Here is a 27,320-nt window from a genome sequence, read left to right on the forward strand (position 1 = left end):
TACGGGGGGGACACTCGCACCTCAGGGTGCAGTACGGGGGGGGGTGTACGGGGGGGACACTCGCACCTCAGGGTGCAGTACGGGGGGGGTGTACGGGGGGGACACTCGCACCTCAGGGTGCAGTACGGGGGGGGGTGTACGGGGGGGACACTCGCACCTCAGGGTGCAGTACGGGGGGGGGTGTACGGGGGGGACACTCGCACCTCAGGGTGCAGTACGGGGGGGGCGGTGTACGGGGGGGACACTCGCACCTCAGGGTGCAGTACGGGGGGGGGTGTACGGGGGGGACACTCGCACCTCAGGGTGCAGTACGGGGGGGGGGGTGTACGGGGGGGACACTCGCACCTCAGGGTGCAGCATGGGGGGGTGTACGGGGGGGACACTCGCACCTCAGGGTGCAGTACGGGGGGGGGTGTACGGGGGGGACACTCGCACCTCAGGGTGCAGTACGGGGGGGGGTGTACGGGGGGGACACTCGCACCTCAGGGTGCAGTACGGGGGGGGGGGTGTACGGGGGGGACACTCGCACCTCAGGGTGCAGTACGGGGGGGGGTGTACGGGGGGGACACTCGCACCTCAGGGTGCAGTACGGGGGGGGGTGTACGGGGAGGGACACCCGCTCTGCGGGGCTAAGTGCGGGGGCCGTACGGGGGGAAACTCGCTCTCCGGGGTGCAGCGTGGCGGGGGCGGCCGTGGGGGGACACGCGGGGACACACACCAGGTTGCCGCGGGGCGGCGCTGCAGGCCCGGCCCCGCCCGCCTCCGGCCGCGCCCTGTCACGTGACAGGGGCGGTGGCGTCCGGGTTCCCCCGGCGATCGGCGGTGACGTCACGGGTGCGGCGCGATGGTGGAGCCGGTGAGCAGAGCCGGGCGGGTCCCTGTCCCGGGATTCCCTGTCCCGGGATTCCCTGTCCCGGGATTCCCCGTCCCGGGGGTCCCTGTCCCAGGGGTCCCTGTCCCGGGTCCGTGCGGGGCCCAGGGCTGTGTCCCAGTCGGTGCCCCTCGGCAGGTGACGGCGGAGCAGCTTCGGGCGCGGGGTAACGCGCTGTTCCAGGCGGGGGATCACGGAGCCGCCCTCGCTGCCTACACGGAGGCCTTGAGCCTGAGCGACGCCGCGTCGGAGCGCGCCGTGCTGCACCGCAACCGGGCCGCGTGTTACCTGAAGCTGGTGAGCGCCGGGCGGGTGTGCCCCTGCGGCCTGCAGGAACCTGCCCGGCTGGCTGGGGCTGCTCTCAAGCAGTCACAGAGTCTCTGATCTCATGCAGGGAATCTTTGTCTGGGGCAGGGGGTGAACATGAGGAACTTTAGGGCCTTGAGGAGACCAGAAGTGCCTGAAAAGCACCGGGGGCCGTAGGGCTGCCTGGACACCCTCTGAGGGTCGTACTCTAGGAAAGACAGGGTGTCCCACTGTGCTGGCTCACTGTCTCCAGTGACGCTGTTCCCATCCTGTCCCCAAAGTTAGGGCTGTAGGCTGCGTGGGGCTTGTGCCAGCAGTGCTCAGGCATTCTCTCCTGTCTCTCCGCAGGAGGATTACACCAAGGCAGAGGCTGATGCGACTAAAGGTAGTGTCAGTGGGGCTGGGGGGACCAGCCCCTGAGCTGCCCGTGGGGGCAGGCTGGGGCAGGCCCTGGGCTCTGCCACTGACCCCTCGTGCACAGCCATCGAGGCTGACGGCCGGGATGTGAAGGCGCTGTTCCGCCGCAGCCAGGCGCTGCAGCAGCTGGGCCGCCTGGACCAGGCCGTCAGGGACCTGCAGCGCTGCATCAGCCTGGAGCCCAGGAACAAGGCCTTCCAGGAGGCCCTGCGTGCCCTGGGCAGCAGCATGCACGAGAAGGTCAGCACGGGGGCAGTGGGGGCTGTCAGCCCGCTGTGGCTGTGGGGGGCAGGAGAAGGTGGGGAGGACTGAGCCACTCTTTCTGCTCTGTTGCAGATGAAGGCCATGTCCTGCACGGACTCCAAAGTAGAGCAGATGTTCCAGATCTTGCTGGATCTTGAAGAAAAGGATGTGGACAAGAAGCAGAAAGTCTGAGCTCAGGGAGCGGGGTGCAGTGCTGTGGCTGGGAGGAGAGGAGGGGAGGATTGTTGCTCCTGGGCCAGCGGTGGCCGAGTGGTGCTGCCTGGGCAGGCCGGGCTTGCCCCCCACAGAATGCTCCCCAAGACAGGGCCGGAGGGTGGGTGCCTGCAGCTGCTAGCAGTTCCTTGTGCACAGTGTGCTGCTGTGACCCAGACAGAACTCTCCTTCCCCAGGCTGCGCAGAACTTGATCGTGCTGGCACGAGAAGAGGCTGGAGCAGAGAAGATCTTCCAGAGTGACGGTGTGCGGCTGCTGATGCAGCTGCTGGACACGGCCAAGGCTGACCTGATGCTGGCAGCCCTGCGCACACTGGTGGGACTGTGCTCCGGCCACTGCTCTCGTGTAGGTCCCACCACACCCACGGCTGGGCCCAGGGGAAAGCCATGCTGGGGAGGCTGCAGAGTGTTAGACAGGGGAGCTCTGAGCTGTTACCTGCCAGGCCTGAACTTGTGAGAGGAAACCATCCTGATAAGGGGCTGGGAAACGGCAAGGCTTCCCCAAGGCCTCCAGCAGACAGGTGTGCTTGTACCTGCAGACCACGGCCATCTTGGCAGAACTGGGGGCACCCCGTCTTGCGGCGGTGTTGGGTGTGGAGCACGAGGAGGTGTCCCTGGCTGCCTGCAACCTGCTGCACGTGATGTTCGACTCCCTGAAGGAGGGGCTGCAGAAAGACTTCCGCACGAAGGAGGATGCAGTGGTGCTGGGTGAGTGTGGGCTGCCCTGGCTGGCTGTTGTACAGGGAGAGCCCCAGGTAGGTGCAGAGGTGCCATGGGGTTTTTTGCTGCTGTCACTGCTCCCTGCAGCAAAGCTGGGCTCTGATCCAGGATTAACAGGAGGCAGAATCCCCTGGTCATGGCAGCATCTCTGCCAGCTGTGCCACCGTCGGGGTGAGGCTATGCCCAGGGTGCTGATTGCTGGGCACTGTCTTTTTTGGAAGATTCCTCCAGGGACCTGAAATTGCTGATCAAGCACCTCCTGGAGCTGCTAGTGCTGGAAGGGGCCTCAGCGCATGGCCGTGACAACGCCCTCAACCTGCTCATCAAGGTGGTGCCCAGGAAGTCACCAAAGGAGACCAACAACAGCCTGAGCCTCTGGGTGATTGATCAGGGTTAGTGGAATGGCTAGCAGTGTCCTGCTGGGGCGTTGTGCTCCTCTGCCCCAGGCCTGCACATGCCACTGCTCCCCTCATGGGCTGTCTGACCTTTCCCAGGCCTGAAGAAAATCCTAGAGGTGGGCAGCACAGTGTGCGGCAGCACAGGCAGCCTGCCTGTGACAGAGAACAGCCGGATGAGCACCTCTGTTCTGCTGAGCAAACTGTATGAGGACCTGAAGTGTGATGCCGAGAGGGAAAACTTCCACCGTCTGTGTGAGGACTATGTGAGGTGAGCCAAGGTGTCCTGGGAGTGACGGGGCTTTTGTCACCTGCAGCCTGGCAGCACCTGTCACCCTCGGTGCTAAAGCTGAATGGGGACCTGCTGTGGGGGAGTTCAGCAGGTGGGGCAGGAAGAAGCAGGTGGATCATCCTGACCCTTTCTGGTGGTCTTTCCCTGAAGGAGCTGGTTCGAGGGGCGCGAGCTCCTGGGAAAGCTGCGGGCCATTCAGACAGTGTCGTGCCTGCTGCAGGGTCCCTCAGATGCAGGGAACAGGGTGCTGGAGCTGGAGGGGATCATGGACAGTGTGCTGTCCCTCTGCGCCTCTGTCTGCGAGGCCCACCAGCTGGTCGCGGTGGAGGCGCTGATCCACGCGGCCGACAAGGCCAAGCGTGCCTCCTTCATCACGGCCAACGGCGTCAACCTGCTCAAGGAGATCTACAAGCACAGTGAGAGGGACAGCATCCGCATCCGTGCCCTCGTGGTGAGCACGGTGGGACAGGGTGGGACAGGGCTGAGCCCTAGGGTGGGCTGTGGGTGCGGGCCCACCGCTCACAGCGCTGCTCCCCGCTGCTGTGGGTCTGGGAGACACATCAGGTTGCCTACATCCATTCCTGCTCTCACACTTCTGTTCCTGCCTGCAGGGGCTCTGCAAGCTGGGATCTGCTGGAGGCACAGACTTCAGCATGAAGCAGTTTGCTGAGGGATCCACCATGAAGCTGGCCAAGCAGTGCCGCAAGTGAGCGGGGCCAGGCTTAGAGGGGGTGGCAGGTGGGCAAGGTGCCCCACAGCTGGGCTCCCTGCAGCTGGGCTGTCCACAGCCCCCACAGCCAGGCTCAGGGACCACTCTCCAGGTGGCTCTGCAACGAGGCGATCGACGCGGGCACGCGGCGCTGGGCTGTCGAGGGCCTGGCTTACCTCACCTTCGACGCAGATGTCAAGGAGGAGTTTGTGGAGGACAAGGCAGCAATGCATGCCATGTTCCAACTGGCCAAGGTGCATACCGAGAGCTGTGGGATGGGCACCCTGGCACCAGGGAAATGTGCTGGAGCAGGTGTGGGGCTCACGCTCTGGGGGGGATGTGTGGGAGTAGCTGGGTGGGCTCCAGTTCTGGCTGCTCCTTCCTGCTGTGAGTGTGACAGGTGCCCACTGTTGCCACAGTCAGAGGACAGGAGTGTGCTCTATGCTGTTGCCTCCACGCTGGTGAACTGCACCAACAGCTATGACCAAGAGGAGCCGGACCCGCAGATGCTGGAGCTGGCCAAGTATGCCAAGCAGCACATCCCGGAGCAGCACCCCAAGGTGAGCAGGGCATGGCTGTGCTTAGGAGGAGAGTGGGTGGGTGGGACACAGCCTGGGGTCCCAGGCGTGGACACGGTGTCCTTGAGGCCCACAGGGGTGGGGTCGGGCACCTCACCAGGTGCTGGTGCTCCTGAGCCAAGTGTGACCCTGCCTGTGGGACAGGACAAGCCAGAGTTTGTGAAGCGGCGGGTGCGGAAGCTGCTGGTGGCCGGAGTGGTGTCAGCTCTGGCCTGCATGGTGAAGAGCGAGAACCCAGCGCTCACCAACTCCTGCCGGGAGCTGATCTCCAGGTGTGGCCTGCCGGGGACAGGAGGGGGCTGGGTTCCCAGGCTGCTGGCATCCTGTTGGTGAACTTATGTGCCTGAGGTGAAGGCCTGCTCCTGGACAGTAGGGGGGATGTCCAGGAGTCTGGTGCAGCCTGGGCCCACTGTGACTATCAAAGTGCTGCAGCAAGTCCCACTTGGTCCCTAGAGTGTTCCTGGCACTGGTGGAGGAGGCAGAAGACCGGGGTGGTGTGGTTGCTCAGGGAGGAGGCAAGGTGAGAGTATGGATCCCGCTGTGCTTCTGCCCTGCACTGCTCTGGGGGTGCTGGGGCTTGCGGGAGCTGGGGCTCTGTGGTTTATCAGGGCTGCACTGGCTCCCTTGTACATGAGGGTGGAGAAAGCTGTGGCTGCCCTGGGTGCTGTGGCCTTGGCTGCAGGACAAGCTGCTGTTTCTGCCTCCAGGCTCTGATCCCACTGTCCCTGGAGGGCACTGAGGTGGGGCAGACCAAGGCAGCGCAGGCCCTAGCAAAGATCACCATCACCTCCAACCCAGAGATGGTATTCCCTGGGGAGCGGGTGAGTGCTGGGGCTGGGGGTTGGGTCTGCCAGGTAGGGGCTCAGGTGGGAGCAGCAGCAGGCATTGACTCAGTCCCATGTGTTGTGTCTCCACAGATCTATGAAGTGGTGCGGCCCCTGGTCAGCCTCCTGCACCTGCAGCGCACGGGCCTGGAGAACTTTGAGGGGCTGATGGCCTTGACCAACCTGGCTGGCATCAGCGAGAGGCTGCGGTAGGGATGGGGGAAGAGGGCGGCTGGCTGTCCCCTTGGGCCTGGCAGGCTGGCCGGGGCAGGGAGGGCTCACTGCCCGCTTGCCTCCCAGGCAGAAGATCCTGAAAGAGCGGGCTGTGCCCATGATTGAGGGATACATGTTTGAGGAGCACGAGCTGATCCGCCTAGCCGCTACTGAGTGCATGTGCAATATGGCCATGAGCAAGGAGGTGAAGGCCGGGATGGGCTGGGGTCTGTGCTGGGCTGCCGGACTACCACGCCCCCCTGATCCCTCCTCTTTCCCCTGTGCAGGTGCAGGAGATGTTCCTGGCTGAGGGCAGCGACCGGCTGAAGCTGATGGTCCTGTACAGTGGGGAGGAGGATGAGAAGCTGCGGCGGGCAGCCTCGGGGACCCTGGCCATGCTGACCAGCCTGCATCCCCCCATCTGCAAGCGGATTCCCCAGGTGGTGAGTGCACCCTAACACAGCACCCTGTGTCCCATATTCCCTCCCCGCGGTGGCCTGGAGCTCTGGCCCCAGGAGACAGGGCAACTTGTCGTGACTTGGGTCCAACTCTGAGATGGGGCTGTAGGGGGGAAGCTGGGACCCTTCTCTTGGGGTCCGTGATGATGTTGGCCCCACTCTCCTGCAGACGGTGCACTGGCTGGAGATCCTGCAGGCCCTGCTGCTGAGCCCCAGTGCGGAGCTGCAGCACCGTGGCGCCGTGGTGGTGATGAACATGATGGCAGCTGCTCGGGAGGTGGCCGAGCAGCTCATCGCCAGCGAGATGCTGGAGATCCTCTCTGTGCTTGCCAAGGACAAGGACAAGCCGCGGGTCGCCCAGGCGGCCCAGGAGAGCCTGGCACACGCAGTGGCTTACGGCCTCATCAAGCCCAACCCTGGCCACGCCTGAGAGCCCCGCGGCTCCCACACTCGCTGCACACGCTGCCGAGGCCGGTGCTCACACGCTGCTCTCAGGCCGGCCCTGGCGGGTCGGGCTGCACGCGGAGCTGGCTCAGCACTGCCCGTGGCTGGGGCCACGCTGCCTCCGGCGGCGCCCGCCCGGTGCCCCGGGGCGAGGGGAGGATAGGGCTTACCGCCGCCTTTGCCACCGTCTGCCTTAGCCGGGAGGGCCGACCCGGGGCGGGACCGGCGCGACGGAGCTAGCCCACCCGGTAACACTAAAGCTACTCTTGGACCACGACCCGGCCTCTGTCCGTCTGTCCGTCCGCCCCTCTGCCGTCACGTCCGGTCCCTCCTCTCCCGGTGCCGCCCCAACCATGGCGGCGCCCGGTGGCGTTTGGCTCGTGTTCGGGTTCAGCCCCGAAGAGGCGGCCGGGGAGCCGGGCCCGGGCCCGGGCCCGTGGCGGCTGGAGGCGGGCTCCGAGGGGATCTCCGGCGTGTGGCCCGCCTGGAGCTACGTGGTCCTGGAGACCGGTGAGCGCCCCCGGCCCGCCCGGGGCCCCGGTCCCGTCCCTCCCGCGGCGCCAGTGCGGCCCTTGGCCGGCCCGTGCCCGCTTCCCCTCGCCGCTCCCCGGGATGGCGGCTCCCCTTCCCACCGTCCGCTGCCGCGCCGGTCTCCTCGGTTCGTCTTGTCCGCCCCTTCCCCTGACGCCGCTTCCCCCGGGATGGGACCCCCCCCCCAGCCCTCCTCCCGCGCCGGTTCCCCCGGGATGCTCCCCGCTGATCCCCCGGTGACGTCCCCATCCCGTCCCCCCAGACCCCCGCGCTGTCCCCGTCCCGCGCCCCGGGCTGTCCGCAGCGCCGGTCGCTGAGATGCCGCCGCGGCAGGCGCGGGGCTGGAGGTGCGGAGCGCGGGGCTGCGGCGGCGGCTGCCGGGCTGGGCCGAGGCGCTGCCGTCCGAGACGCACCTGGTGCTGCGGGGCGCGGCGGCGGCCGGCGCCTGGCGGCGGGAGGCGGCGCTGAGGGGAGCGCCGCAGGACGAGCTCGCCTGGAGCCGTTCGCTGCCGCCGCAGCCCGGCCAGCCGCTGCCGCTGCTGCCCGGCGGCTTCGCCACGCCGCGGCCGCCGTTCTTCACCGCGCTGCCGGCCGGCGTGCGGGCCCGGCGGCTGGTCCTGGGCACGGAGCACGCCCTGGCACTGGGCGCCGCCGGGGAGGTCTTTACCTGGGGCGGCGGCAGGTGAGCAGGGGCTGTGGGGACACAGGGGTGCAGGGGAGGGATGGCAGCGGGTGTTGAGGGTGTTCAGGAACTCCAGGAGAAGCACTATGCTGGTGGGATGCACAGAGAATGATGGGGATGCAGAAGGGGCAGGGGAGTGCAGAAGGGACGTGGGCGATGTGGGGAGTGCAGGTGAGAGGGTGTCGGAATGGGGGTCACCTCAGGGGCTGAGCCCCATTAGCTTGCGCACACTGCCTGGGGCCAGGATATGCCTCCTGACTTTCCCATGGGGGCGGACTTGGGAATGTTATGTTACAGCTGAGAGAAGTACTGGGGTACCAGCTGCAGGTGCCCAGTGCTCACCCACATGCTGATGGGATCTGTCCCTCACCAGAGCCAGGTCTCCCAGGCACAGGCATCCCAAATCAGGGCTACTCCTGGGGAGTGCTAGCCTGGCCATGCCCCTTTTCCCACCGAGTCCACCCTTGCTGGCCCCATGGGTAGCCCTGTCTCCTGTCTAGGTGCTGGGTCTCTGGCTACTGACTCTGGCCTCTGCTCTGACTTTTGGCTCTCTCAGGGCAGTCTCTGAGGACGCTTGGGAGGTATGACCATCAAGGTCCCTGCTCTGTCCCTGCTCCTCTGTAGCTTGCCACACAACACCAGCTGGCAGCAAAGCTCTTGTGTTTCTGAACTGGAGATTGATTCCATCAGTCTGTGACAGTTCAGTGCCAGGTCCCTCTGGTACAGCCTGTGGGAGGACAGTGAAGCCCTGGGTAAAGCCTCCAGCCCGTGTCGCCTGCCAGCAGCTGAACTTGGGTGCATTAACAGCTGGTGGCACTGCTCAGTTTATTCTCACAAAGGTGTTTCTTCTTGTATTTGTTTTTGGTTAGGGTAAATTCTGTGAGGAAATTTCTGAGTGGGGTTCCTTTAGGAAGTAAATCCAAGTGGCCCCTCCCCTAAATTGGTTCAGGAAAAGATGTCTTTGGAGAAAAGTGGAAAAATCCTTTTTATTTAATAAGCAAAATATTCACAAGTATCAAAATGAATAATATTAAACAAATAAAAAAATTTGCTGTTCTGAAGAGATGGCAAATTTAGAAAGCTTTTTTTGTGAGGTGTAGGCTGGCTTGCTTAGTCTATTATTAGACTTGCTGGCTCTGGAATGCAGCATCCTAGGCTTTGGGTGTTATAGGTGTGAGCTCTTGGTGTTCTTTTGGGTTTTCAGTTTAGAGTAGGTTTGAACAGTTCTAAGAAAAAGAAAAATCATAGTCTAGGGAACTTCATGCCTCAGCTAGCTAAAAAAACTAACTAAAAAGAAAAGGAGAGCTTTCTCCTGCTGTCTGTTTGTGCTGCAGACAACACAGTCTAGAAGAAGGATGTGGGGGAGTGAGTGCAGTTTTTGAAAACAAACTGCATTTCTTTTTTCCCGCCTTTCACTCTCAGAAACAGTCTTAAAAGTGCAGAACTTAATATCCAGCATAAACAGAAGAGGTGACTGGGGATACAAGCATCACAAAGTCACTCTAGAAGAGTTGTTCATTAGGGGGTTCTCTGTGCATTTGCTGCCCCAGTCAGCAGTTTTTCACAGAAGGTGCTATAGAGCCCAGCTGCAGCTCCCCCTGCCCTGGATCCCTGAGTTCTGCTGCTGCATGATGAGGCTTGGCCACAGGAGCAGGTTGTTCTCCTCTCTGGAGTGGAAGGGTTGCTGTGTTCCTCTTTTGCTACTTAGGGAAGACAAACCCAGCACTGATCATCTGTCACAGAGCTGCGTGCCCTGGCCCCAAGCCCTCCTTGTTCTCATTGCTCCGGAGCGTTTCACTCCCCAGTCCCTTGCCAAGCAAGGGAGCTTGCTGGCTCTGGGCTGGCTGGTAGCAAACACAGCTCATGGCAAACATGACACTCAGTTTACATCAGCAGTTGCTGCTTTGCGGACACTAGAGTATTTGGTCCTTCTTGCCTTCCCTTCAGAGGAAAGGTTTCTACATGTGGGGATGTGTACTTGAGGATTAACTTTTTTGGAATTTGGTTATTCAGCACAGCTGAGAATCCTCTCATGCTGCCTGTGCCAGTGTGTCCCGCAGTGTGACACCTGTGCTGTGTGATAGCCAGGTGCTGGCCAAGCTCACCCCTTTTGTAGCCCCTCTCTTACTGCTGGCTGTGGTCAGCATTACCCTCTGGTGAGGGAGTGCCCAGAACCACTTTCCTGTTGCAGCATGCCCTTCCCTGCCCCTCAGCTCTCAGGGTCTCTTTGCCTCAGTCCTCTGCAGATTTCCCATATGGAATGTGAAGAGCCTTTCCAGTGGCGTGCATCAGCACAGCTGTTAACATTCCTGAGCTGTCACATTGAAGCTCCCCAGAGCACCACTCTGTAGCTGAGCTGCTCCTCTCACCACTGCAGCTCCTGCCAGCCCCTCCTGCTTCTGCCCCATCTTTGACAACTAAAGCCCCTGGTGCTGTCTCCCACTGCTGCCCGCCCACCCCTGGCTGTAACTGTGGTGGTGTGGTGCTGGCATCGCTCTCCCACTGGCTCCCACTTGGCTTTTCCCTCTTCCTGGGGTTGATTCTTCTGCTCAGCTGTGGTTGTTCCCTCAGCTGCTCGGGCTCTGCCAGCCTGGTGCTGGGTTGGTGGCAGCAGGAAGGGTTTGGTGGGGACTGTGGGCAGGAGGCACGGGAGCTGGAGGCATGGGCTGTGGGCGTGCCTGTGTGTCCCTCTGTGTCCCTGCAGGCATGGGCAGCTGGGCCACGGGCTGCTGGAGTCGGAGCTGCAGCCGCGGCTGGTGGAGGCGCTGGCCGGGGTGCCCATGCGGGCGGTGGCGGCCGGCGGGTGGCACTCGGCCAGCGTTAGCGGTAAGGGCTGCGCTGGGCCTGGCAGCCTGACGTGCTGCCAGCAGCGGGTGGCCCTGGTGGGACCTGGCCTGGGGAACGTGGGGTGGTGGTGTCCCTGGAGCACCCCGTGCTGCCAGCGAGTGCAGCCCGGGGCTGAGCTCTGCCTGATGCGTTTTCCCCCCACCCCGCAGAGGCAGGAGACCTGTACGTGTGGGGCTGGAACGAGTCGGGGCAGCTGGCTCTGCCCTCCAAAGCGCTGGCGGAGCAGCGAGCGCGAGATGAGCGCACGGGCACGGGTGAGTGCTGCTAGCCAGGCTGAGGGCGGGGTGGGCCAGGTTCCTGCACAGCCCCGGCAGCTCAGTGCAGGGCCAGCGCGGTTCGAGCCTGCGAGCGATGCTGCTGTCACCTCTGCTGCAGGGAGCACCAAGCCGACGCCTGGGCGGGAGCAGCGGGCTGCCGAGGATGCTGCATTCATCTCTATCCAGGCGTTCCCGGCACTGCTGGATCTGCCACAGGACCTGGAGGTCAGCACGGTCAGCTGTGGCTCCCGACACACAGCCGCGGTCACACGTGAGTGTCCGGCAGGGCAGGGGTGCTGAGAGGTGCCAGGGCTCCCCAGGACCCGCTGGGCAGTGCCCCTGGGAGCAGGGGGGGACTGTGGGGACAGAGCTCCCCGGGTGCTGCCTGATGGTGCTGTCCCTGTTGCAGGAGGCGGGGAGCTCTACACCTGGGGCTGGGGTAAGTGGCACCTCTGCTTTGGGACTGTACAACCTCTCCGGGAGCAGCTTCTGATCCCCGTTCTCTCACCCTTGGCTCTTCCGTCGCTGTACGAGTTCCATCTCTGCTGGGGGCTCTTGTGTTCCCTCCCTCCCTCCCCACAAACACCAGGAGCAATGGCCCTGCGAGGCCCCAGGGCCACGTTAGGCCATGACTGTGTGTCTGCAGGTAAATACGGACAGCTGGGACACGGGAACAACGTCAGCTCTGACCAGGCACGCCGTGTCGAGCACCTGGTGGCCAAGGGGCTGCAGGTGGAGGAGGTGGTGTGTGGGCCCTGGACCACCTATGTACGCGTGCGCGAGCCGTGAGGGCCCCAAGACCCACGGGCGCTGCCAGAGTGGGGGTGAGGGCAGGCTCTGCTCTGCAGGACCAGTGCCAGGACCACTGTGGCCCCAGGGCCAGGGCAGGCAGCCCTCCTGCGGCACAGTCTGGGGCTGCGCTTAGCCCACAGTGACCTGATCCACACGCTGGAGTGGGGCTGCAGCTGCAGCAGGGCCAGGACACCCTGGCACGGGTTGGATGTGTTTATTAAATTCACTTTTCGGTAAGGGCCGCAGTGCTGGTGCGTGCGAGACGCGTTCCAGTGAAGGTTCCGGGCTGCAATGAAGCTGTCCTGGGGCGGGCGCTGCGGCCGGGCTTTGTGTGAACACGGTGGTCGGTCAGGGGTGCTGTGGCAGGGCAGCGCTGGTGCAGAAGTCGGGCTGGTTCTGCTCCTTTGGGGGTGCAGAGGAACTTGTGCGGGGCTGGGACGCAGCTGGAGCGGGGGAAGCTGCGGGCTGTGGGGGCTCCGTCCCGGCGCCCGTGCGGCTTTGGCCGCGGGGGAGCCGCGCCTGGCCCCGGCGGTATGGCGGGCCATGCGGTAGCCTGGCCAGTGCGGGAAGGGAGGCGGAGGAACGGGGGAAGCTGCGGGCTGTGGGGGCTCCGTCCCGGCGCCCCTGCGGCTTTGGCCGCGGGGGAGCCGCGCCTGGCCCCGGCGGTAGGGCGGGCCATGCGGTAGCCTGGCCAGTGCGGGAAGGGAGGCGGAGGAACGGGGGAAGCTGCGGGCTGTGGGGGCTCCGTCCCGGCGCCCGTGCGGCTTTGGCCGCGGGGGAGCCGCGCCTGGCCCCGGCGGTAGGGCGGGCCATGCGGTAGCCTGGCCAGTGCGGGAAGGGAGGCGGAGGAACGGGGGAAGCTGCGGGCTGCGGGGGCTCCGTCCCGGCGCCCGTGCGGCTTTGGCCGCGGGGGAGCCGCGCCTGGCCCCGGCGGTAGGGCGGGCCATGCGGTAGCCTGGCCAGTGCGGGAAGGGAGGCGGAGGAACGGGGGAAGCTGCGCGCTGCGGGGGCTCCGTCCCGGCGCCCGTGCGGCTTTGGCCGCTCCGGCCTGAGCTGCTCGGCCAATCAGAACACAGCTGCGCGCTCTGGTGTTCTTCAGCCAATCAGGATTCGGATTGGAGCTGCGTTTTCAGCCAATCCGGATGCGGATTGAAAGTTCAGTGGGTTTTTTAGCCAATCAGGAAATTATTGGGACTGCTCTTTGTCTGGCCAATCATCACGCGGCCCGAAGCTCCTGCTCCTTTAGCCAATCAGACCGCGGAGTTCCAGTTTATTTGGCCAATCAGGACACAGATTGGGGCTGCTGGACTTGGCCAGAAAAGCGGCGGCCTGAGCCCTGTTTCTGATTGGCTGAGGCTCCTGGCCACGCCCCGCGGTTCGGGGTTGCCCCGCCCCTTCCAGCGCCTCCCCGCGCGGGGCCCCGAACGCTCTCCGAGGCTGGGGCTGTACAAGGACTTTATTCACAACATCTAGAAGTCTTTTTTAAATAAAAGCACATTTCTAAAGCAGCAGCCGAGGGGAGGGGTAGCCGGGAGCGGGAGGTGCTGCAGGCCCTGCATTGCTGCTGGAGCAGGGCCTCACCACGCGGCATTGTTGGTGGTGGAGTTGAGAACATGGGAGGTGCTTTCAAAGCTGGAAGCCTTTGAAAGTTGGCGCTGTGGAAACAAGAAGTGGGGAAACGAGAGGGATGAGGGAAGGGAGGGGGGCTGCTGCCTCACAGTTCAGCGGGGACAGAGAGAGGCAGGCCAGGCTGCCAAAAGGAGATGGAATACAAATTAATATGGGAACTATGTAACTTGTAGCCAATTAACATTGATGCCTTTTTTTACTAAAATGTATAAAGAGTAAAAAACTTCTGGTAGTGCCACACAATGGTCAATCTCTGGCTCGGCCCAGCCTGATGGGAGGACAGAGGCTGTCCAGGGCCCCCACCCTGAGAGAGGAAAGCAGCCCCCCTTGAGCCTCTGCCCAGTCCACCCTCAGGGGCTCTGCCCAGGTGTGTCCCTGCCCGCAGCCTGTGCTCTGGGCTGCTGGCCTGTCCCCACGGCTGCTCAGGGCAGCTGTTGGAAGTTCTCCGTGGGGCAGGGGCAGCCACGGGGGACACTGGGGGGACACGGGGGGAGCAAAGGTCCTGTGCAGTGCAGGGGTGGGGTGGGTTAGAAGAGGTGAATTACCGCAAACTCAGAATAGGTGCTGGCAACAGAACTAACGCTGTGGTTACGCTGGGCAGGGGCTCTGGGGGTGCACCCACCGCTCAGGGTGGTTCCGTCCAGCTGGGACACGTTCTCCTTGTTCTGCTCCCTCAGCCTGCGGCGGGGGGGCTTTGCTGCCGTGCGGGTGGGGGTCCGGGCCCGGCCGAACTGTGGCAAGAGCACGGGGACAGTTAAGGGAGGCAGGAATTGAGCAGAGGCAGCTTCAGTGCCCACCACTCTGAGGAGCCAGAGCAGTGCCAGGCTCCAGGAGCTCTCCAGATGCTGGGGTCCAATTCTGGCCCCTGAAATATACAGCACAGAATGACAGAATCCTGCAATGATGTGGGTGGGAAGGGACTTTAAAGCCCATCTTGTTCCACCCTCTGCCATAGGCAGGGATGCCACTCTTCAGACAAGGATGCTCAGGCCCTGCCCAGCAGCACACACACATTTTGAAGATCCCTCAAGCTGCAGGCTCAGCACTAAGGAACAGGCATACTAGAGATCTGGGCTGGAGGAAGATTTTCTGGCACCCTCCTCCTCCTCCCGCAGGTCCCAGAAACACCCCAGCAGGATGGCAGTAGCCCCAGAGCAGACTGCAGACAAACAGGGGCTTCTGTCCCCCACGAGCTCAGCAGGGGAGGCAGTGCACCATGGGGTGGCAGCAAGAGCAGCTGCACCACCTCGGCTCACCTGTCCCTTCCAGCCCAGCCCCAGGCAGGGACGCCCCCAAGGCCCCTCACCTTCTTCCCGGAGGGTGGCAACCGAGACGTGGGCGAGTGGGAGACGGCTCCCCCGAAGGCAGAGCGAACAGTGCTGTTGGATGTGGTGCTGGCGCTGAAGGTGCCGTGGAGCTGAGGACAAAGCAGGGTGCACATCACACAGGACATCGTCCCATGCGGCTGCAGCACCCCGAGCCCTCCCCAGGGCCGAGGCCAGCCCAGGGCTGTGCTCCAGCCCAGGGAGAGCTCTGCTCCAGGCAGGCCCCAGCCCAGCCCCAGCTCTGCAGGGACAGTTTACCTTGCTTACTTTGGCAGGTGTGTGGGGGCTGAGCATGCGCCGCTTGATGGGTGTCCGTGGGGCACTGCCGTAGAGCATCTCCGCCTCCATTTCCCGGCTCTTCTTCAGGTGCTGTGGGGCACACCTGCACTTACACACCTGAGCGCCACGGGGCTGGTGTGCCACTGCCAGGGGGCACTGCCCTGCTGGCAGCCCAGCACAGCCACACAGCAGGAGCTTCATCAGAGATTTACACGTATCCAGAGCCACGTGTCACCTCTGGCACAGCTGGGGCCAGAAAGGGGCTTGGCCTACGCAGATGTGCCAGCAATGGGCACCAGCCCCACTGCCTGCTGCTTCCAAGCTGGGAATGAGCAGGCAGAGCCCAGGGCAGTGGCTGGGGCCCAGCGGGGACGCCTCGAGGCTGGCATTCTTAGGCAGGAGCCAGGGACACTCCCAGGCAGAAGCCAACGTGCTCAGCTCTGTACTCACCCGCTCCTGCTTCTCCTTCTCCTTCTCTAGACGGTACTGCTGCCACTGCTCTGACACATACTCCATGAACTGCTGCCCCTTCACCAGGAAAGCTCCCTTGAACTCCTGCTCCCAGGTCTGGACCTTCCTCTCCAGCTCCTCCTGCAGCTGATCAGGACATGAGGGCAGTGTAGGGGCTGCCCTGAACACAGGTGTCCCCACACACAAGGATCCCTTTTTCTGTGTCAATAGGACCACATGTCCTTCCCCAGGGCTGGACCTACCCTAGAGAGCGTCTTCTGCAGCTTTGCTCGCTGCTTCTCCTCCTTCAGAAGGTTTCCTCCTCGATTGGTGAAGCGACTGGGGTCACTTGCTTTACTCTGGTAAAGAAGGGGGGTCAGGAGAGACACAAACACACCACCCAATCCCCTCAACCACACATGGTGATGGCCCCAGAGGAGCCAGCCCTGCACAAACACCCCAGTGCTCAAAACACAGCACCTCATCCCTGCACTGGCCCACCATGACTTCCCAGTGGTTCCCTGCTCCTTCCCAGAGCGCTCTCCCACAGGAGCGGAGGTACACACTGACCCATGACCCCACGTGCTCCTGCCTGGACAATACCTCCAGCTCCAGGAACAGCTTCCAGTTCTCCTCCCACTTCTGAACAGCCTCAAACAGATCTTTGTGTGTTTCATAGTAGATCTTCATCTTGCCCACCTCAGCGTCATGCAGCTCGAGCAGGCTCTCTGTGTAATCCTCTGGAAGGGCACAACAGCCAGGTCAGGGGGCTGCTGGAACCCCTGGATCCCTCCCCAGACCTGCCTGGCCAGCCAGCACCCACCATCATAGAAGGGGCTGAACCTTTCCCTCTGCTCCTGGCTGTAGAAGCATTTGTCCCAGTAGTCAGCCAGCTCTGCCCGGATTGCGTGGATGACAGATTTCATGTTCTGCACCTTCAGCTCCTCCAGACGGTCCACTTCCTGCTGCAACTGCCCCGGGACCAGAGCACAGGTCAGGGAGGAAGAGGGGGAGGACAGGGTTCATCTTCTGCCTGAGCCACTCTCTAGAACGAGGCAGCTGCCAGCACCAGCCTCCAGCTCCTCCCTCCATGCAGGCAGAATTTGTTCTGCTGCCCTCACCCCTCACTGAGCAGCCAGGAGCATGAGATCCCCGGAGCTGCTGCCCCAGCCCTCCCTCCGTGAGCACAGCAGGGCTCTTACAGCTCTCCTAGTTCGGACTCTGGACCCAGCCAGGTGCACGGCCGAGGACTCTCTCTCCTCCTCGGGGATCTGCAGCCTTTCCCAGAGCGCGAGGATCCTGGCGCGCAGCTCCGCACACACCGCCTCGTTCAGGGCCCGCCGGGCTTCCAGCTGCACGGAGGGGGAGCGGGGATCAGCACAGCCCGTGGCTCTGCTGCGCCCGCAGAGCCACACACGAGAGCTCCTCAAGGCCCCTGGAAGCGTGTTCTAACGCACAGCCTCGTCAGGACCTAGTGGCTGCTCTTGCATCACGGTGGCAGCCTCAACGCTGCCTCAGAGCACAACACACCTCCTGCAGCAGGGTCTGGAGGGCCATGATGTTGTCCTTGGACAGGCAGAACGCCTCCTCATCCTCGCACACCACGTCCCGCTCGAAGCTGGTGTCCGGGGTGTGGTCCAGCTCCTCCATGAGCAGAATGATCTGACGCTTGTTGGTGACAAATTCTTCCCGCCTTTGCTCCTGGGGGCGAGGGCAGTGTCAGGAACCAGGGGCCCCTTGTGGGCCCCTCTGCGCCCCCCTCACCCTCCAGGCTCACCTTCAGGGTGTTGAGGGAGGCCACATGGCGCCGGTAGCGGTCCAGGTCCTCCAGGCTGGGCACACTGCCAGTGTCGATGGAGAACAGAGCTGTGCACAGGATGTCACACAGCGCTCGGTCCTGTTCCTGCAGGGCCTTCAGCTCCTGCTTCCGCTCCCGCTTCTGCTTCTGCAGCACCTCCACGCACGTGCGCAGGTTCTTCTCCATCTGCAGGATGGTGCTTTCCTCCTCGGTCTGCAAGAGGCCAGAAATCAGCTGTGATCCAGACGTCTCCCACACCTGGCTCATGCTTCAGGTTTTTATACAAAGACCGAGGCCACCAGGCCTGGGTCTGAGTGAGATGCTCCTCAGGAAGGTGCACGAACACCAGCAACATGCAGAACAGGCTGCTGGGGAGCACCACACAACCAGCTGCCAATGCTCCTGTGAGGAGCCACAAAGCCCTCGGCTCTACCAAGCGCCCAGAAAAGCAGTTTGGAATATATATTTGCCTTCTAAGCTCTGGCCTCTTGGGACACCCAGGCAGAGGCCAGGTAGCAGCAGTGCTGCCAGGAGGACCCCAGGATCCCATGCCTCACCTCAAAGGGGCCCAGCTGGAGCTCCCTGCACAGGGTGTCCAGCTCCTTCCGACACAGAGCGATGCTCTTCAGCAGACGCTCCTTCAGGCTTTCCTCCTCCGCCACCATCATGTCCAGGAGGCTCTGCAGCACAGGCGTGGTCAGAGGCAGGGTGTGGGAACGGAGAGCGGGCAGGGCAGCGGGACCACCGCTTGACACCCACGGCTGGCCCCGAGCGAGGTGCGGGGAGCCCAGCAGGACGGGGCTGCACAGGGCGAGGGCGGAGCCGCGGTAACAGCCGGGCAGGGACCCCCGGTGCCCCCCGCAGACCCGGCCCCTCCTGGAGCCCCGCGAGAGCGGCCCTGGGCGGGCTCACTCCGCGCTGCTCGGTGCCGGGCTGCCGCTGCGGCAGGTGCGCGGCTCAACAGCAGAACCGGTGACACCGCCCTCACCTTGATGTGCTTCCTGACCACGTCCGTGCGCTCCAGGCGCTGCTCCTCGGGAATGCCGATCTCCTCCCAGATGTCCCGCAGCGCCGCCATGGCCCGATTCAGGCAGGACACGGCCTCGGCCGCCAGCACCTCGCTGGGCGCCGCGGGCCGTCAGCGGCACGGACGGGCTCGGGGCCCGAGAGCCTCCGCAGCCACCGCCCGTCCCGCCGGGACCTCCCGCCCCGCCGGGACTTCCCGCCCCGCCGGGACCTCCCGCCCCGGTTCGCAGCGCTCCCACCCGGCCGTGCCCCCAGCCCGGTTCCCGGTTCCCGGTTCCCCGGTCCCGCTGTTGCCCCGGTTCTCCCGGTCCCGGCACCTTTTCCTCGTCGGCCCGCGCTCCATCGCCGCCGCTCCGCCGATTCGAACTGCCCCCGGCCGCGCTGATTGGCTGCCGCGCCCCCGAGGGCCCGCCCACAACCGCCAACCGGGCCGCACCCCCGCCCCGCCCCAAGCCGCCCGCAGCCAATGGTAGTGCAGAGCCTTGCGCGCTTCCAGCCAATCCGGAGCGAGGACGCCGCCGCGTCCTGCGCGGGTAACGGCGCCCCCGCGCGCCCGCCATGCGGCATTGCGCCGCGACCGCGCCCGGAGCCGCGCCCCGCGCGCGCCTGCGCGTCCCCGGGCGGCGCCTGCGCGTCCCCGGGCGGCGCCTGCGCGTCCCCGCGCCTGCGCCGCGGCTCCACCGGGCCCCGCCCGTCCCGGGTCAGGGCCGCACCGGTTTCGGCGGGGTCGCGCCCCCTCCAGCGCCCAGCCGCACACAGACAGGCCCAGGCCGGGTCGTTGTCAGCAGAGGTCTTTACTGGCGGGCTTCCCTCGGCCCCTCCGGGGCTCAGGCCTTGGCCTCGATCATGGCCTCCATCATGCGGGCGCTGTTGGTGATGGCCGTGGTCAGGAAGATGAACTTGCACCCTGCGGGACAGGCCCGTCGGTGCCCCGGCAGTGCTGCGGGGCGGCAGCGGCACTGCCAGCCCGTCCCCGCGCATTTTGCAAGGACGGGCGAGGGCCGTGGCACCCCTCCCCACGGGCTGCGGCCAGTGCGGGTCGCTGAGTGCAGAGCACAGAGCGCAGAGCCTGCTCCCACCCTTCCCAGGCCGCTCCTACCTCTCTCCTTGCCCAGGAAGCGCAGGGCCGCAATTTCAGAGAAGGTGCAGCCCCCCAGGAAGACGGCGAGGACAACACGCTGGGACTCCCAGGCGGGGTTGTCCTCCGCAGCGCTGTCTGGACAGGGAAGAGCGCTGTAGGCCATGCCGGCTGCCAGCCCCGCCGCCCCGGCCCCCCAGTACCTGAGACGGAGAACTCGTTGCCGTTGAGCAGCCGCACGACCTCCTCCAGGCCCTGCCAGCCGCGGCGCTCCAGCACCTGAGGCACGGGCAGCACAGGGTCAGGCTGGCGCTGGGCACTGCTCAGGGCGCTCGGAGCAGATGGCCACCACCAGCCCTAGCCCTGGGCACAGGGACCCCGCTGGCCTCCCCAGAAGGAGGCAGGGGCTGGGGGATGTGCCCGGCTCTCTCCCACGGCACATGGGCTCACCTGCTCAATGATCTTGCAGCTCAGGGGCACGTAAGCCCCACCAAAAACATACGCCATGTCCCGGGGCATTTTGAGGTCATACTCGCCATCCAGCCGAGGGATCTGCAGGGACAGGGGACACCAAGGGTACAGGACCAGGCTGCCTGGGGCCTCGCTGCCCCTCAGAGGTGCAGGGGTGAGGAGAGACAGACACGTGGAGCACGGCTCTGTCCCCACCTCCTGCCACACCATGGCCTGTGGTGGGCTGTGTAGCAGGGGCCAGGGACAGAAATGTCCCTGAAATGCCCCAGAAACATCACCTTGCCAGGACCCTAGGACCTCTGCCTCAGGACGGAGGACACAGGGCTGCCTGCCCAGTGCCACGGCTGTGTCTGAAGGGGGCAAGGAAAGCCCCAGCGCTGTACCACACTCCCAGGGTACAGGGCCAGGGCAGAGTGGGAAGCTGGCAGTGGCCCCCAGCCCCGAGGAGAAGCCTGCAGGCTGCCTGGAGCAGCTGCAGCAGCTCTGGCCCTGAGCTGTGTCCCCCTGAGGTGCCAAGCCTGCAGCCTGGGCACGGGCTAGCAGAGCACTCTGCTCTGTGGGCACTGTGGTCAGCCAGCACCCCTGGAGGACGTACCAACCCCAGCTTCTTGCTTATTGCTCGGAAATTACTCTTCCTGGCCAAAGAATTGAATGCATCTGTGATCTTTCCTGGAAAACACGACGAGGAGAAACATTTTAAGAGGCTCTGTGTGGATCCTAGCCCAGGCTGGCAGAGGTGTGCAGAGCTGTGTGCTCTGGAGAGTGGCCGTGGTGGCTGCCAGCCCTGGTGCCCCCACAGCAGAGCCCACTGCTCTGCCTGCAGCACCATCGCTGGGGACACGCAACGTGCTTCCAGCTTGATCTGGGCCAGCAGCTCCCCTTCCCAGGCTCCCCGGGGCAGGGGGCAGGAGGCTGGCTCACCTGCAGCACGGTCTGTCACCAGCTTGCTGACTTTGCTCTCCACGGCTGTCAGGGTCTCCCCAGCTGACTGCTCGGTCAGCAGCCCGATGCGCTTGAGGTTGTGGAAGGTCAGCAGGTGCTCGGGCCCATAGCTCTGTGAACGGGGCAGCAGCATCAGCGTGGGCCCCGTCTGCAGCACGGGAAGCAGACAGGATGTCCCTTCTGCGGCGAGGCACAGGCTGCTCAGAGCCCCCCAGCCAGCACAGGGCAGGGGCAGGTGGAGCCTGGGGCTCAGCAGGGCCCGTGCAGGCAGGGTCTGTCCTGCACAGACAGCCCAGGCGTGCTGGGGCTCACGTGGAGCTCGTGCAGGCAGGGTCTGTCCTGCACAGACAGCCCAGGCATGCTGGGGCTCAGCAGGGCCCGTGCAGGCAGGGTCTGTCCTGCACAGACAGCCCAGGCATGCTGGGGCTCAGCAGGGCCCGTGCAGGCAGGGTCTGTCCTGCACAGACAGCCCAGGCATGCTGGGGCTCAGCAGGGCCCGTGCAGGCAGGGTCTGTCCTGCACAGACAGCCCAGGCGTGCTGGGGCTCACGTGCAGCCCGTGCAGGCAGGGTCTGTCCTGCACAGACAGCCCAGGCGTGCTGGGGCTCACGTGCAGCCCGTGCAGGCAGGGTCTGTCCTGCACAGACAGCCCAGGCGTGCTGGGGCTCAGCAGGGCCCGTGCAGGCAGGGTCTGTCCTGCACAGACAGCCCAGGCGTGCTGGGGCTCACGTGCAGCCCGTGCAGGCAGGGTCTGTCCTGCACAGACAGCCCAGGCGTGCTGGGGCTCACGTGGAGCCCGTGCAGGCAGGGTCTGTCCTGCACAGACAGCCCAGGCGTGCTGGGGCTCACGTGGAGCCCGTGCAGGCAGGGTCTGTCCTGCACAGACAGCCCAGGCGTGCTGGGGCTCACGTGCAGCCCGTGCAGGCAGGGCCCAGCCCCAGGAGTGCTGCTGCCCAGCGCCTCGTGGCCAGAAGCACAGGGAGGGACCCCACCCGACACAGCCCCTGCTCAGCAGTGACTCCCAGCCCTCACCTGCAGGTACTGGGTTTTCAGGGAGCGGTAGTCCTTGGGGACGAGACCTGTGGGGAGCACCAGGTGAGCCCTGTGCCCGGGCTGGGGCTCAGTGGCCCTGCTGGTCCAGCAGAGCGGGCACTCACCATTTTCTGTGATGGACAGGAGGCACATGAGGCGCAGGCTCTCGACGGGGGACACCTGTGGGGAGCGGGGTCAGCGGGGCAGGGCGAGGCGGCTGCAGCAGGCACCCCCGTGCTCTCACCTGCCGGTCAATGTGCTCCTCGATGAAGCTGGTGCTCTCACGGATGTCAAAGCCCTCCAGCAGCGCTGTGGCAGGGGCACAGACAGCATCACCCCAGGGCTCTTGCCAGCCCACTGGGCTGGGCTGTGGCCTCCGCTGCCCTCCCAACACCCCAGGGAATGGGGCCCCCACCCCACCACATGTTCCCTCTCAGAGAGTGCAGCCTGACCCTACTTAGGATCTTGAGACAACCCCAGAAGAAGGGACTGGGAGGATGTGGCCACAAAGAGAACACCCAGGCATGAGGCTGCCTGGGCCTGGGGCAAGCGAGGCTGTGGTCAGACTGGGGTGGGGGTAGGCACACATGGAGCAGCACTCACAGTGTTCAGCCTTGATGGTCTCTTGGAAGTCCTGCTTGGTTTTCTTTTTCATGATCGACTCACAGGCACCAATATCTACACAGCCAAGAGACAGAGAAGCTCTGGAGGGGAAAGGGCTCTGCAGGCACTGTTAGCACACGCCAACAGCCCCTGCCCTGCCCCTGCTGGGCACATCCAGGGCCCCCCAAGCCCCTGCTTTCCCCGCAGCTCCAGCACTTGCAGTGCAGCCGAGGGCCCCCCTCCCCTCAGGTTCCTACGCAGGCTCAGCAGGCGGTGCTCCTGCTTCAGTCCCTTCAGCTCCTGGGACACAAAGTCCTTCATCTGCTTGATGTCCATGCCCCGGCGCCGCTGCGGGAGGGAGAGCACGGGGGTGGTGGCCAGGCTGCGAGGGACGGCACCGCACGCCTGCCAGGGCGACACTCACATCGTACTGCGCCTGCAGGCTCCGCGACTTCTGGCTCAGGAAGCCAAACACGCTGGAGAAGTGTTCGTTCCGAATCTGGCTGAACACCTGTGGAAGCACCACAGCTGCCAGGGCCTGGCCAGCTGCAGCCTGGACACACAGAGCCCAGGGCCAACGCTCTGCACAGCACGCTGGCCACGCGCCACCCTGTGTCCCAAAACCCTGGCTGGCAGCACAGCAGCCTGTGTCAGTGTGTCCCTCTGACCCAGGCCACGCCACGATCAGAGAAATGCTCCTCAGGGACCAGCCCTGATGGACAGCACCTGGGTCCTCCCCAGCTTAGCAGAAACACTCTCTTTTCCTAGGATCTAATACTGTCTAACCAGCTCCTGTTTTTTAATGAACAGCCTGGGAAACTTATTTTTGTAACCTGAATAAAAACCCAAGTGGAGTAATATTTTATTTGTCAAACTCCATAGTAAAATACAACCTGAATTGTGGCCAGCATGGAAAATTACTGTGAACCCCGTAACTCAACAGGAGGGTCTTCTGTATTCCTTCCTATCCTTTTGATTCCCTCCTCATTCCCCACCTCCACCTCCATGTAGATATTTTTGGTCAATTTTGGTTCGGATTAATTGTTTTATAATTTTTTTTCCTTTTTATCTGTGTGCTTTAACCATTTAGAACTTTGCCAACTAATTTTGTCATGCTGTGGCTTTTATATGAAACTTGTTTTTGCAGATGCCTTTGCTGGGGATTCCTTTAGTGACCTTAAAACACTCATTTGTGACACAGCCCTGCATGCAGGGACTCTGGCAGGTTCAGAAGTGGAGCTGCACCAGGTTTCTCTGGTCTCTGTGCCTGAACCCATGCCCCAAGCAGCCCCAGCCACTCCTGCTCAAGCTTAGAGGAGGGAACGGTCCACTGTGCCTCCTCCCACCAAGGGGACTCCCAGAGGCTTGTGAGGACTCACTTTGTCCTGGGAATTGAGCAGAACTTTAATACTCTTGTCAGAAGAGGTGACATCTGGCCCAAAATCCACACTGCCTGCAGGGAAAAGTGAACAGCTGCTTTGTCCCAGACTTAGCAACATTCCCACATGCACGAGCCTTGCTGTGAGAGGCAGCAGAGACAGGGGATGCCAGCCCAGTCTCTTGGTCAAAGTGAGGACTCTCCCTGTGGATGACCTCCAGCAGCACCCCACACTGGGACTGTCCCTGTGGGAACAGCATGGTGCCTGACAATGCCAGGCACAAAAGCTGCAGAGGCTGGCCAGGTGAGTGCAGAGCCCTGCACTGCCCTGCAGTGAGCACAGAGCCCCGAGCTGTGAGCTCAGAGCCCTGCAGTGAGCGCAGAGCCCCGAGCTGTGAGCCCAGAGCCCTGCAGTGAGCGCAGAGCCCCGAGCTGTGAGCTCAGAGCCCTGCAGTGAGCGCAGAGCCCCGAGCTGTGAGCTCAGAGCTCCACTGTGAGCGCAGAGCCCCGAGCTGTGAGCCCAGAGCCCTGCAGTGAGCACAGAGCGCCGAGCTGTGAGCGCAGAGCCCCGAGCTGTGAGCTCAGAGCTCCACTGTGAGCGCAGAGCCCCGAGCTGTGAGCCCAGAGCCCTGCAGTGAGCACAGAGCCCCGAGCTGTGAGCTCAGAGCCCTGCAGTGAGCACAGAGCCCCGAGCTGTGAGCCCAGAGCCCTGCAGTGAGCGCAGAGCCCCGAGCTGTGAGCTCAGAGCTCCACTGTGAGTGCAGAGCCCCGAGCTGTGAGCTCAGAGCTCCACTGTGAGTGCAGAGCCCCGAGCTGTGAGCCCAGAGCCCTGCAGTGCCCTGCTGTGAGTGCAGAGCCCCGAGCTGCCGTGGCCCTCCCCGAGTCACGTACCACACTTGATGCGGAAGGTGTCATCCACGAGCCCCTCGTAGACCACTTGAGAGCAGAGTGCTGTCACGTAGTCGGTGTCTGCAGGGAGAGCCGGAGCCAGGCTGCCCTCCCGCTCCTCCTGCTGCCCCACACAGCTTTCCCTGCCCAAACTGCAGCCCTGGCCTCAGCCCACCTCTGTCCATGAGGAAGACGTGTCCAATCTCAGGCTTCCTGCCCTGGCCTTCGCTCTCACTCTCTTCCTCCAAGTCCCGCCACAGCTCATAGCTCATCTGTGAGGGGCAGAGGGTGCCAGGGTGGGGAGCAGCCCCAGCCTCCCACCAAGGGCCCTGGCACACAGCGGGGCTGACAGCCAAGGCCAGGCACAAATGCTCCCTGTCTCAGGGCTCAGGGGGCTCCACCACACACGCCACTCCTCCGCTGCCCGCCGTGGCGTAGGGGACCCCCAAAAACCTGCCCAGGAGGAGGCACAGCGCAGCGACACCTCTGCGGTGATGTGCTGCCATGTGGCTGATGGGGACCAGGTCCCTGCGAGCCCTGATGGGCACCCAGGGGATCCCAGGTGCCAGCCACACCTTGGCACAGCGGCCGATGCCGTAAGTCCTCCCAAAGGGGCCGTAAAGGGAGCTCAGCAGCTGCAGGGCTCTGGCGACGGGGTTGATCCAGCGGTGATCTCCCTCCTGCGGGATGAGGGAGTGAGCATGGGCAGCTGGCTGGCAAGGACTGCCACGGCAGGGGCTGGGCTGGGCTGGGCACGGAGCTGGGAGCTTCATCCCAGGCACACGACGGGAACTGCCCCAAAGCCGCTTGGCTGGGGCAGAGGGGCCAGCTCGGGGCCGAGCCCCCCCTGCCCCACAAAAGCTGCCCCTGGGGAGTGGACGGGGCCCGTGGTGCAGACTGAGGGCTGAGCAGGGCACACACCTCCTCTCTGAACAGCACCTTGTCCCCAGCCCCAGTGAGGCACAGGGGACAGGATGGGCTGTCACCCCACCACAGCGTCCCACTGACCAGAAAGTAGTCACGGAAGAACTCGGGCAGCTCCATGCTAATGATGTCCTCATCCAGGGGCAGCAGGTAGAAGGACCATTCATCACAAGTGACATCTGTGTCAGGACAGGGATAGGGACAGTTATGCAGCCCTGGCAGGAAGAACCCCAGGAATCACAGAAGCCCCAAAACAGGGCCTGTGGAGCTTCAGACAGGATGGGTGGCAGGACCCTCTCTCCTCTCCTCGGGCAGAAGAGAGGGGCTGATGCTGTGTGGGCACACATCTGCCTGCAGGCCGGCAGCCAGCCTCGAGAGAAACCGTGTTCCCTGCCCACACGGGGATCCCAGCACTGGGATTTAACTGGGATCTTGCAGTGTCAGCTACCCCGAGCCAGCACTGCAGCCCCACTCACCACCAAAGACCCCCTCTTCCTCCAGCACCATCTCGCAAGCATAGAACTGGAAGGGAAGGGGAGACCCTCAGGGCCAGGCAGGCTCTGAGCAGAAAAGCTCTGGAAGGGCCCAGTGCCTTCCCAAGTGTCACAACACCTGGGTTTACTTAAGCATTTCTGGGTTACAAACAAACTATTTTTGTGCCTATAGAAAGGGTGGAAGGTGCAAAGGCTGGGCAGGCACAGAGTGACAGAGGAATGGGCAGCACCATGGGTGCCACTGACCTTCTGGGGGCTGAAGATGATTTTGTACTTCCTGCTCCTCCCCGACATCTTGTCAGCGTTGACAATATCTGTGGACACCCCGCAGAGCCCCTGCACAGCTGCCCACCCGCCAGGCACGGCTCCCCTCGGCCTGTGGAGCCCGCTCGCCCCAGGCACGAGGGAGAGCCGGAGCGGGGCTGCCCCAGAGCCCCCCAGGCCGGGCACAGCGGCGGCCCGGAGCACCGGCCCCGGCTGCGGGGCCGCACTCACCGGCGATGAACCTCATGGTCCGGACCCGCGGCCGCACCAGGAAGCAGAACCTGCGGCACGGAGGGGCCGCTGGTACCGGGCCGCTGGTACCGGGCCGCGCCGCAGGGACCGCTCTGCGCGGCCCTGCGGGCCCGGGGCAGCCCGCCCGCGGGGCACTCACTGGTCGCTGGCGCCGGGGGCCGGCCGGCTCTCCACCTTGTACAGCTTGTCCACGTCGTGCTGCTGCGGGGACAGGGCGCGGGGTCGGCGCGGGGTCGGCGCGGGCGGCGGCGGCCCGAGCGGACCCGCGGTACCTTCAGGATGGACACGTTGGCGATGCGGTCCAGGGGGCTCATCAGGTCGGCCTCGATGAACAGATCCTTCTTCCCGGGAAGCTGCGGGCAGGCGGGCATGGGCCAGCACTCGGCGGCTGCCCCGAGCCGGGCCCCTCCCGGGCCCGGGGCTGGTACCGATCCCGCCGACTCCCCACGCCCGCCCCGCTGCGCGATGCCCGCCCCGGCGGCCCCCGGACCTGCTCCAGCAAGTAGACGAGCTGGTCTCGCGCCAGCCGCTTCAGGATCCCGAAGTCCGGCGGCTCGGGCGCGTCGCGCCGCCCGGCGAGCGCCATGGCGGGGGCCGGGTCGGCACCGGAACGCCCGAGCGCGGGCGCGGCGCGGCCGGAACCCGGCGGCGGCGGAACCGCGCGATGCCATGGCAAC

General features: G+C 64.3%; 4 protein-coding genes across 6 annotated transcripts; 2 read left to right on the forward strand and 2 right to left on the reverse strand.

Moving 5' to 3' along the window:
• The first annotated feature begins 744 nt into the window (after window positions 1-744).
• On the forward strand, window positions 745-6,778 carry UNC45A (unc-45 myosin chaperone A). Its single transcript, XM_068203420.1, has 20 exons — window positions 745-856; window positions 1,010-1,168; window positions 1,526-1,562; window positions 1,659-1,834; window positions 1,931-2,023; window positions 2,248-2,415; window positions 2,609-2,777; window positions 3,011-3,181; window positions 3,284-3,455; window positions 3,627-3,927; window positions 4,088-4,182; window positions 4,298-4,439; window positions 4,605-4,745; window positions 4,908-5,035; window positions 5,217-5,283; window positions 5,471-5,584; window positions 5,681-5,796; window positions 5,888-6,005; window positions 6,088-6,243; window positions 6,428-6,778. The coding sequence occupies exons 1-20, from the start codon at window positions 845-847 to the stop codon at window positions 6,686-6,688; spliced, it is 2,796 nt and encodes a 931-aa protein (XP_068059521.1). The 5' UTR covers window positions 745-844; the 3' UTR covers window positions 6,689-6,778.
• A 230-nt stretch (window positions 6,779-7,008) lies between these two features.
• Window positions 7,009-11,834, forward strand: RCCD1 (RCC1 domain containing 1). Its single transcript, XM_068203431.1, has 7 exons — window positions 7,009-7,212; window positions 7,567-7,915; window positions 10,620-10,741; window positions 10,912-11,016; window positions 11,138-11,290; window positions 11,429-11,458; window positions 11,666-11,834. Exons 1-7 carry the CDS (start codon window positions 7,056-7,058, stop codon window positions 11,806-11,808), a joined length of 1,059 nt encoding a protein of 352 aa, XP_068059532.1. The 5' UTR covers window positions 7,009-7,055; the 3' UTR covers window positions 11,809-11,834.
• A 1,415-nt stretch (window positions 11,835-13,249) lies between these two features.
• PRC1 (protein regulator of cytokinesis 1) lies at window positions 13,250-18,793 on the reverse strand. Of its 2 annotated transcripts, XM_068203416.1 has the most exons (14): window positions 18,636-18,793; window positions 18,281-18,413; window positions 17,850-17,972; window positions 17,272-17,505; window positions 17,025-17,195; window positions 16,697-16,846; window positions 16,318-16,465; window positions 16,098-16,234; window positions 15,758-15,853; window positions 15,495-15,641; window positions 15,024-15,134; window positions 14,747-14,857; window positions 13,986-14,171; window positions 13,250-13,466 (listed from the first exon to the last, which is right to left on the reverse strand). In XM_068203416.1, exons 1-14 carry the CDS (start codon window positions 18,659-18,661, stop codon window positions 13,389-13,391), a joined length of 1,851 nt encoding a protein of 616 aa, XP_068059517.1. In that variant the 5' UTR covers window positions 18,662-18,793; the 3' UTR covers window positions 13,250-13,388. The 2 variants fall into 2 exon arrangements, with proteins under 2 accessions (XP_068059517.1, XP_068059516.1); XM_068203415.1 differs by lacking the exons at window positions 17,850-17,972; window positions 18,281-18,413; window positions 18,636-18,793 and having other exon boundaries at window positions 14,022-14,171; window positions 17,272-17,574.
• A 281-nt stretch (window positions 18,794-19,074) lies between these two features.
• VPS33B (VPS33B late endosome and lysosome associated) lies at window positions 19,075-27,296 on the reverse strand. 2 transcript variants are annotated; one of them, XM_068203429.1, is made up of 23 exons: window positions 27,134-27,296; window positions 26,916-26,996; window positions 26,783-26,841; window positions 26,623-26,672; window positions 26,374-26,441; window positions 26,110-26,155; window positions 25,718-25,812; window positions 25,285-25,389; window positions 24,885-24,981; window positions 24,713-24,790; window positions 23,823-23,896; window positions 22,868-22,954; window positions 22,701-22,791; window positions 22,444-22,518; window positions 22,085-22,149; window positions 21,966-22,020; window positions 21,841-21,887; window positions 20,789-20,921; window positions 20,463-20,536; window positions 19,847-19,948; window positions 19,600-19,675; window positions 19,418-19,534; window positions 19,075-19,225 (listed from the first exon to the last, which is right to left on the reverse strand). In XM_068203429.1, exons 1-23 carry the CDS (start codon window positions 27,227-27,229, stop codon window positions 19,146-19,148), a joined length of 1,851 nt encoding a protein of 616 aa, XP_068059530.1. In that variant the 5' UTR covers window positions 27,230-27,296; the 3' UTR covers window positions 19,075-19,145. The 2 variants fall into 2 exon arrangements, with proteins under 2 accessions (XP_068059530.1, XP_068059529.1); XM_068203428.1 differs by having other exon boundaries at window positions 26,783-26,844; window positions 27,134-27,295.
• Between the last annotated feature and the right edge of the window lie 24 nt (window positions 27,297-27,320).

Source organism: Anomalospiza imberbis, chromosome 13 (genome assembly GCF_031753505.1).
Source record: "Anomalospiza imberbis isolate Cuckoo-Finch-1a 21T00152 chromosome 13, ASM3175350v1, whole genome shotgun sequence".
NCBI lineage: Eukaryota > Metazoa > Chordata > Aves > Passeriformes > Viduidae > Anomalospiza > Anomalospiza imberbis.

Coding starts and splice junctions, on each gene's coding strand:
- PRC1 (XM_068203416.1), bottom strand. CDS start 18,661: ATGGAGCGCGGGCCGACGAGGAAAAG. Junction 16,466..16,696: donor GAGTCCGAACTAGGAGAGCT/GTAAGAGCCCTG, acceptor GTCCCGGGGCAG/TTGCAGCAGGAAGTGGACCG. Junction 13,467..13,985: donor GCACCTATTCTGAGTTTGCG/GTAATTCACCTC, acceptor TTGTTTCCACAG/CGCCAACTTTCAAAGGCTTC.
- VPS33B (XM_068203428.1), bottom strand. CDS start 27,229: ATGGCGCTCGCCGGGCGGCGCGACGCGCCCGAGCCGCCGGACTTCGGG. Junction 24,982..25,284: donor GCATCGGCCGCTGTGCCAAG/GTGTGGCTGGCA, acceptor TGCCCCTCACAG/ATGAGCTATGAGCTGTGGCG. Junction 24,791..24,884: donor CGTCTTCCTCATGGACAGAG/GTGGGCTGAGGC, acceptor CTCTCCCTGCAG/ACACCGACTACGTGACAGCA.
- UNC45A (XM_068203420.1), top strand. Junction 3,182..3,283: donor CCTCTGGGTGATTGATCAGG/GTTAGTGGAATG, acceptor GACCTTTCCCAG/GCCTGAAGAAAATCCTAGAG. Junction 4,440..4,604: donor CCATGTTCCAACTGGCCAAG/GTGCATACCGAG, acceptor CTGTTGCCACAG/TCAGAGGACAGGAGTGTGCT.
- RCCD1 (XM_068203431.1), top strand. CDS start 7,056: ATGGCGGCGCCCGGTGGCGTTTGGCTCGTGTTCGGGTTCAGCCCCGAA. Junction 7,916..10,619: donor TTTACCTGGGGCGGCGGCAG/GTGAGCAGGGGC, acceptor GTGTCCCTGCAG/GCATGGGCAGCTGGGCCACG. Junction 11,017..11,137: donor AGATGAGCGCACGGGCACGG/GTGAGTGCTGCT, acceptor CCTCTGCTGCAG/GGAGCACCAAGCCGACGCCT.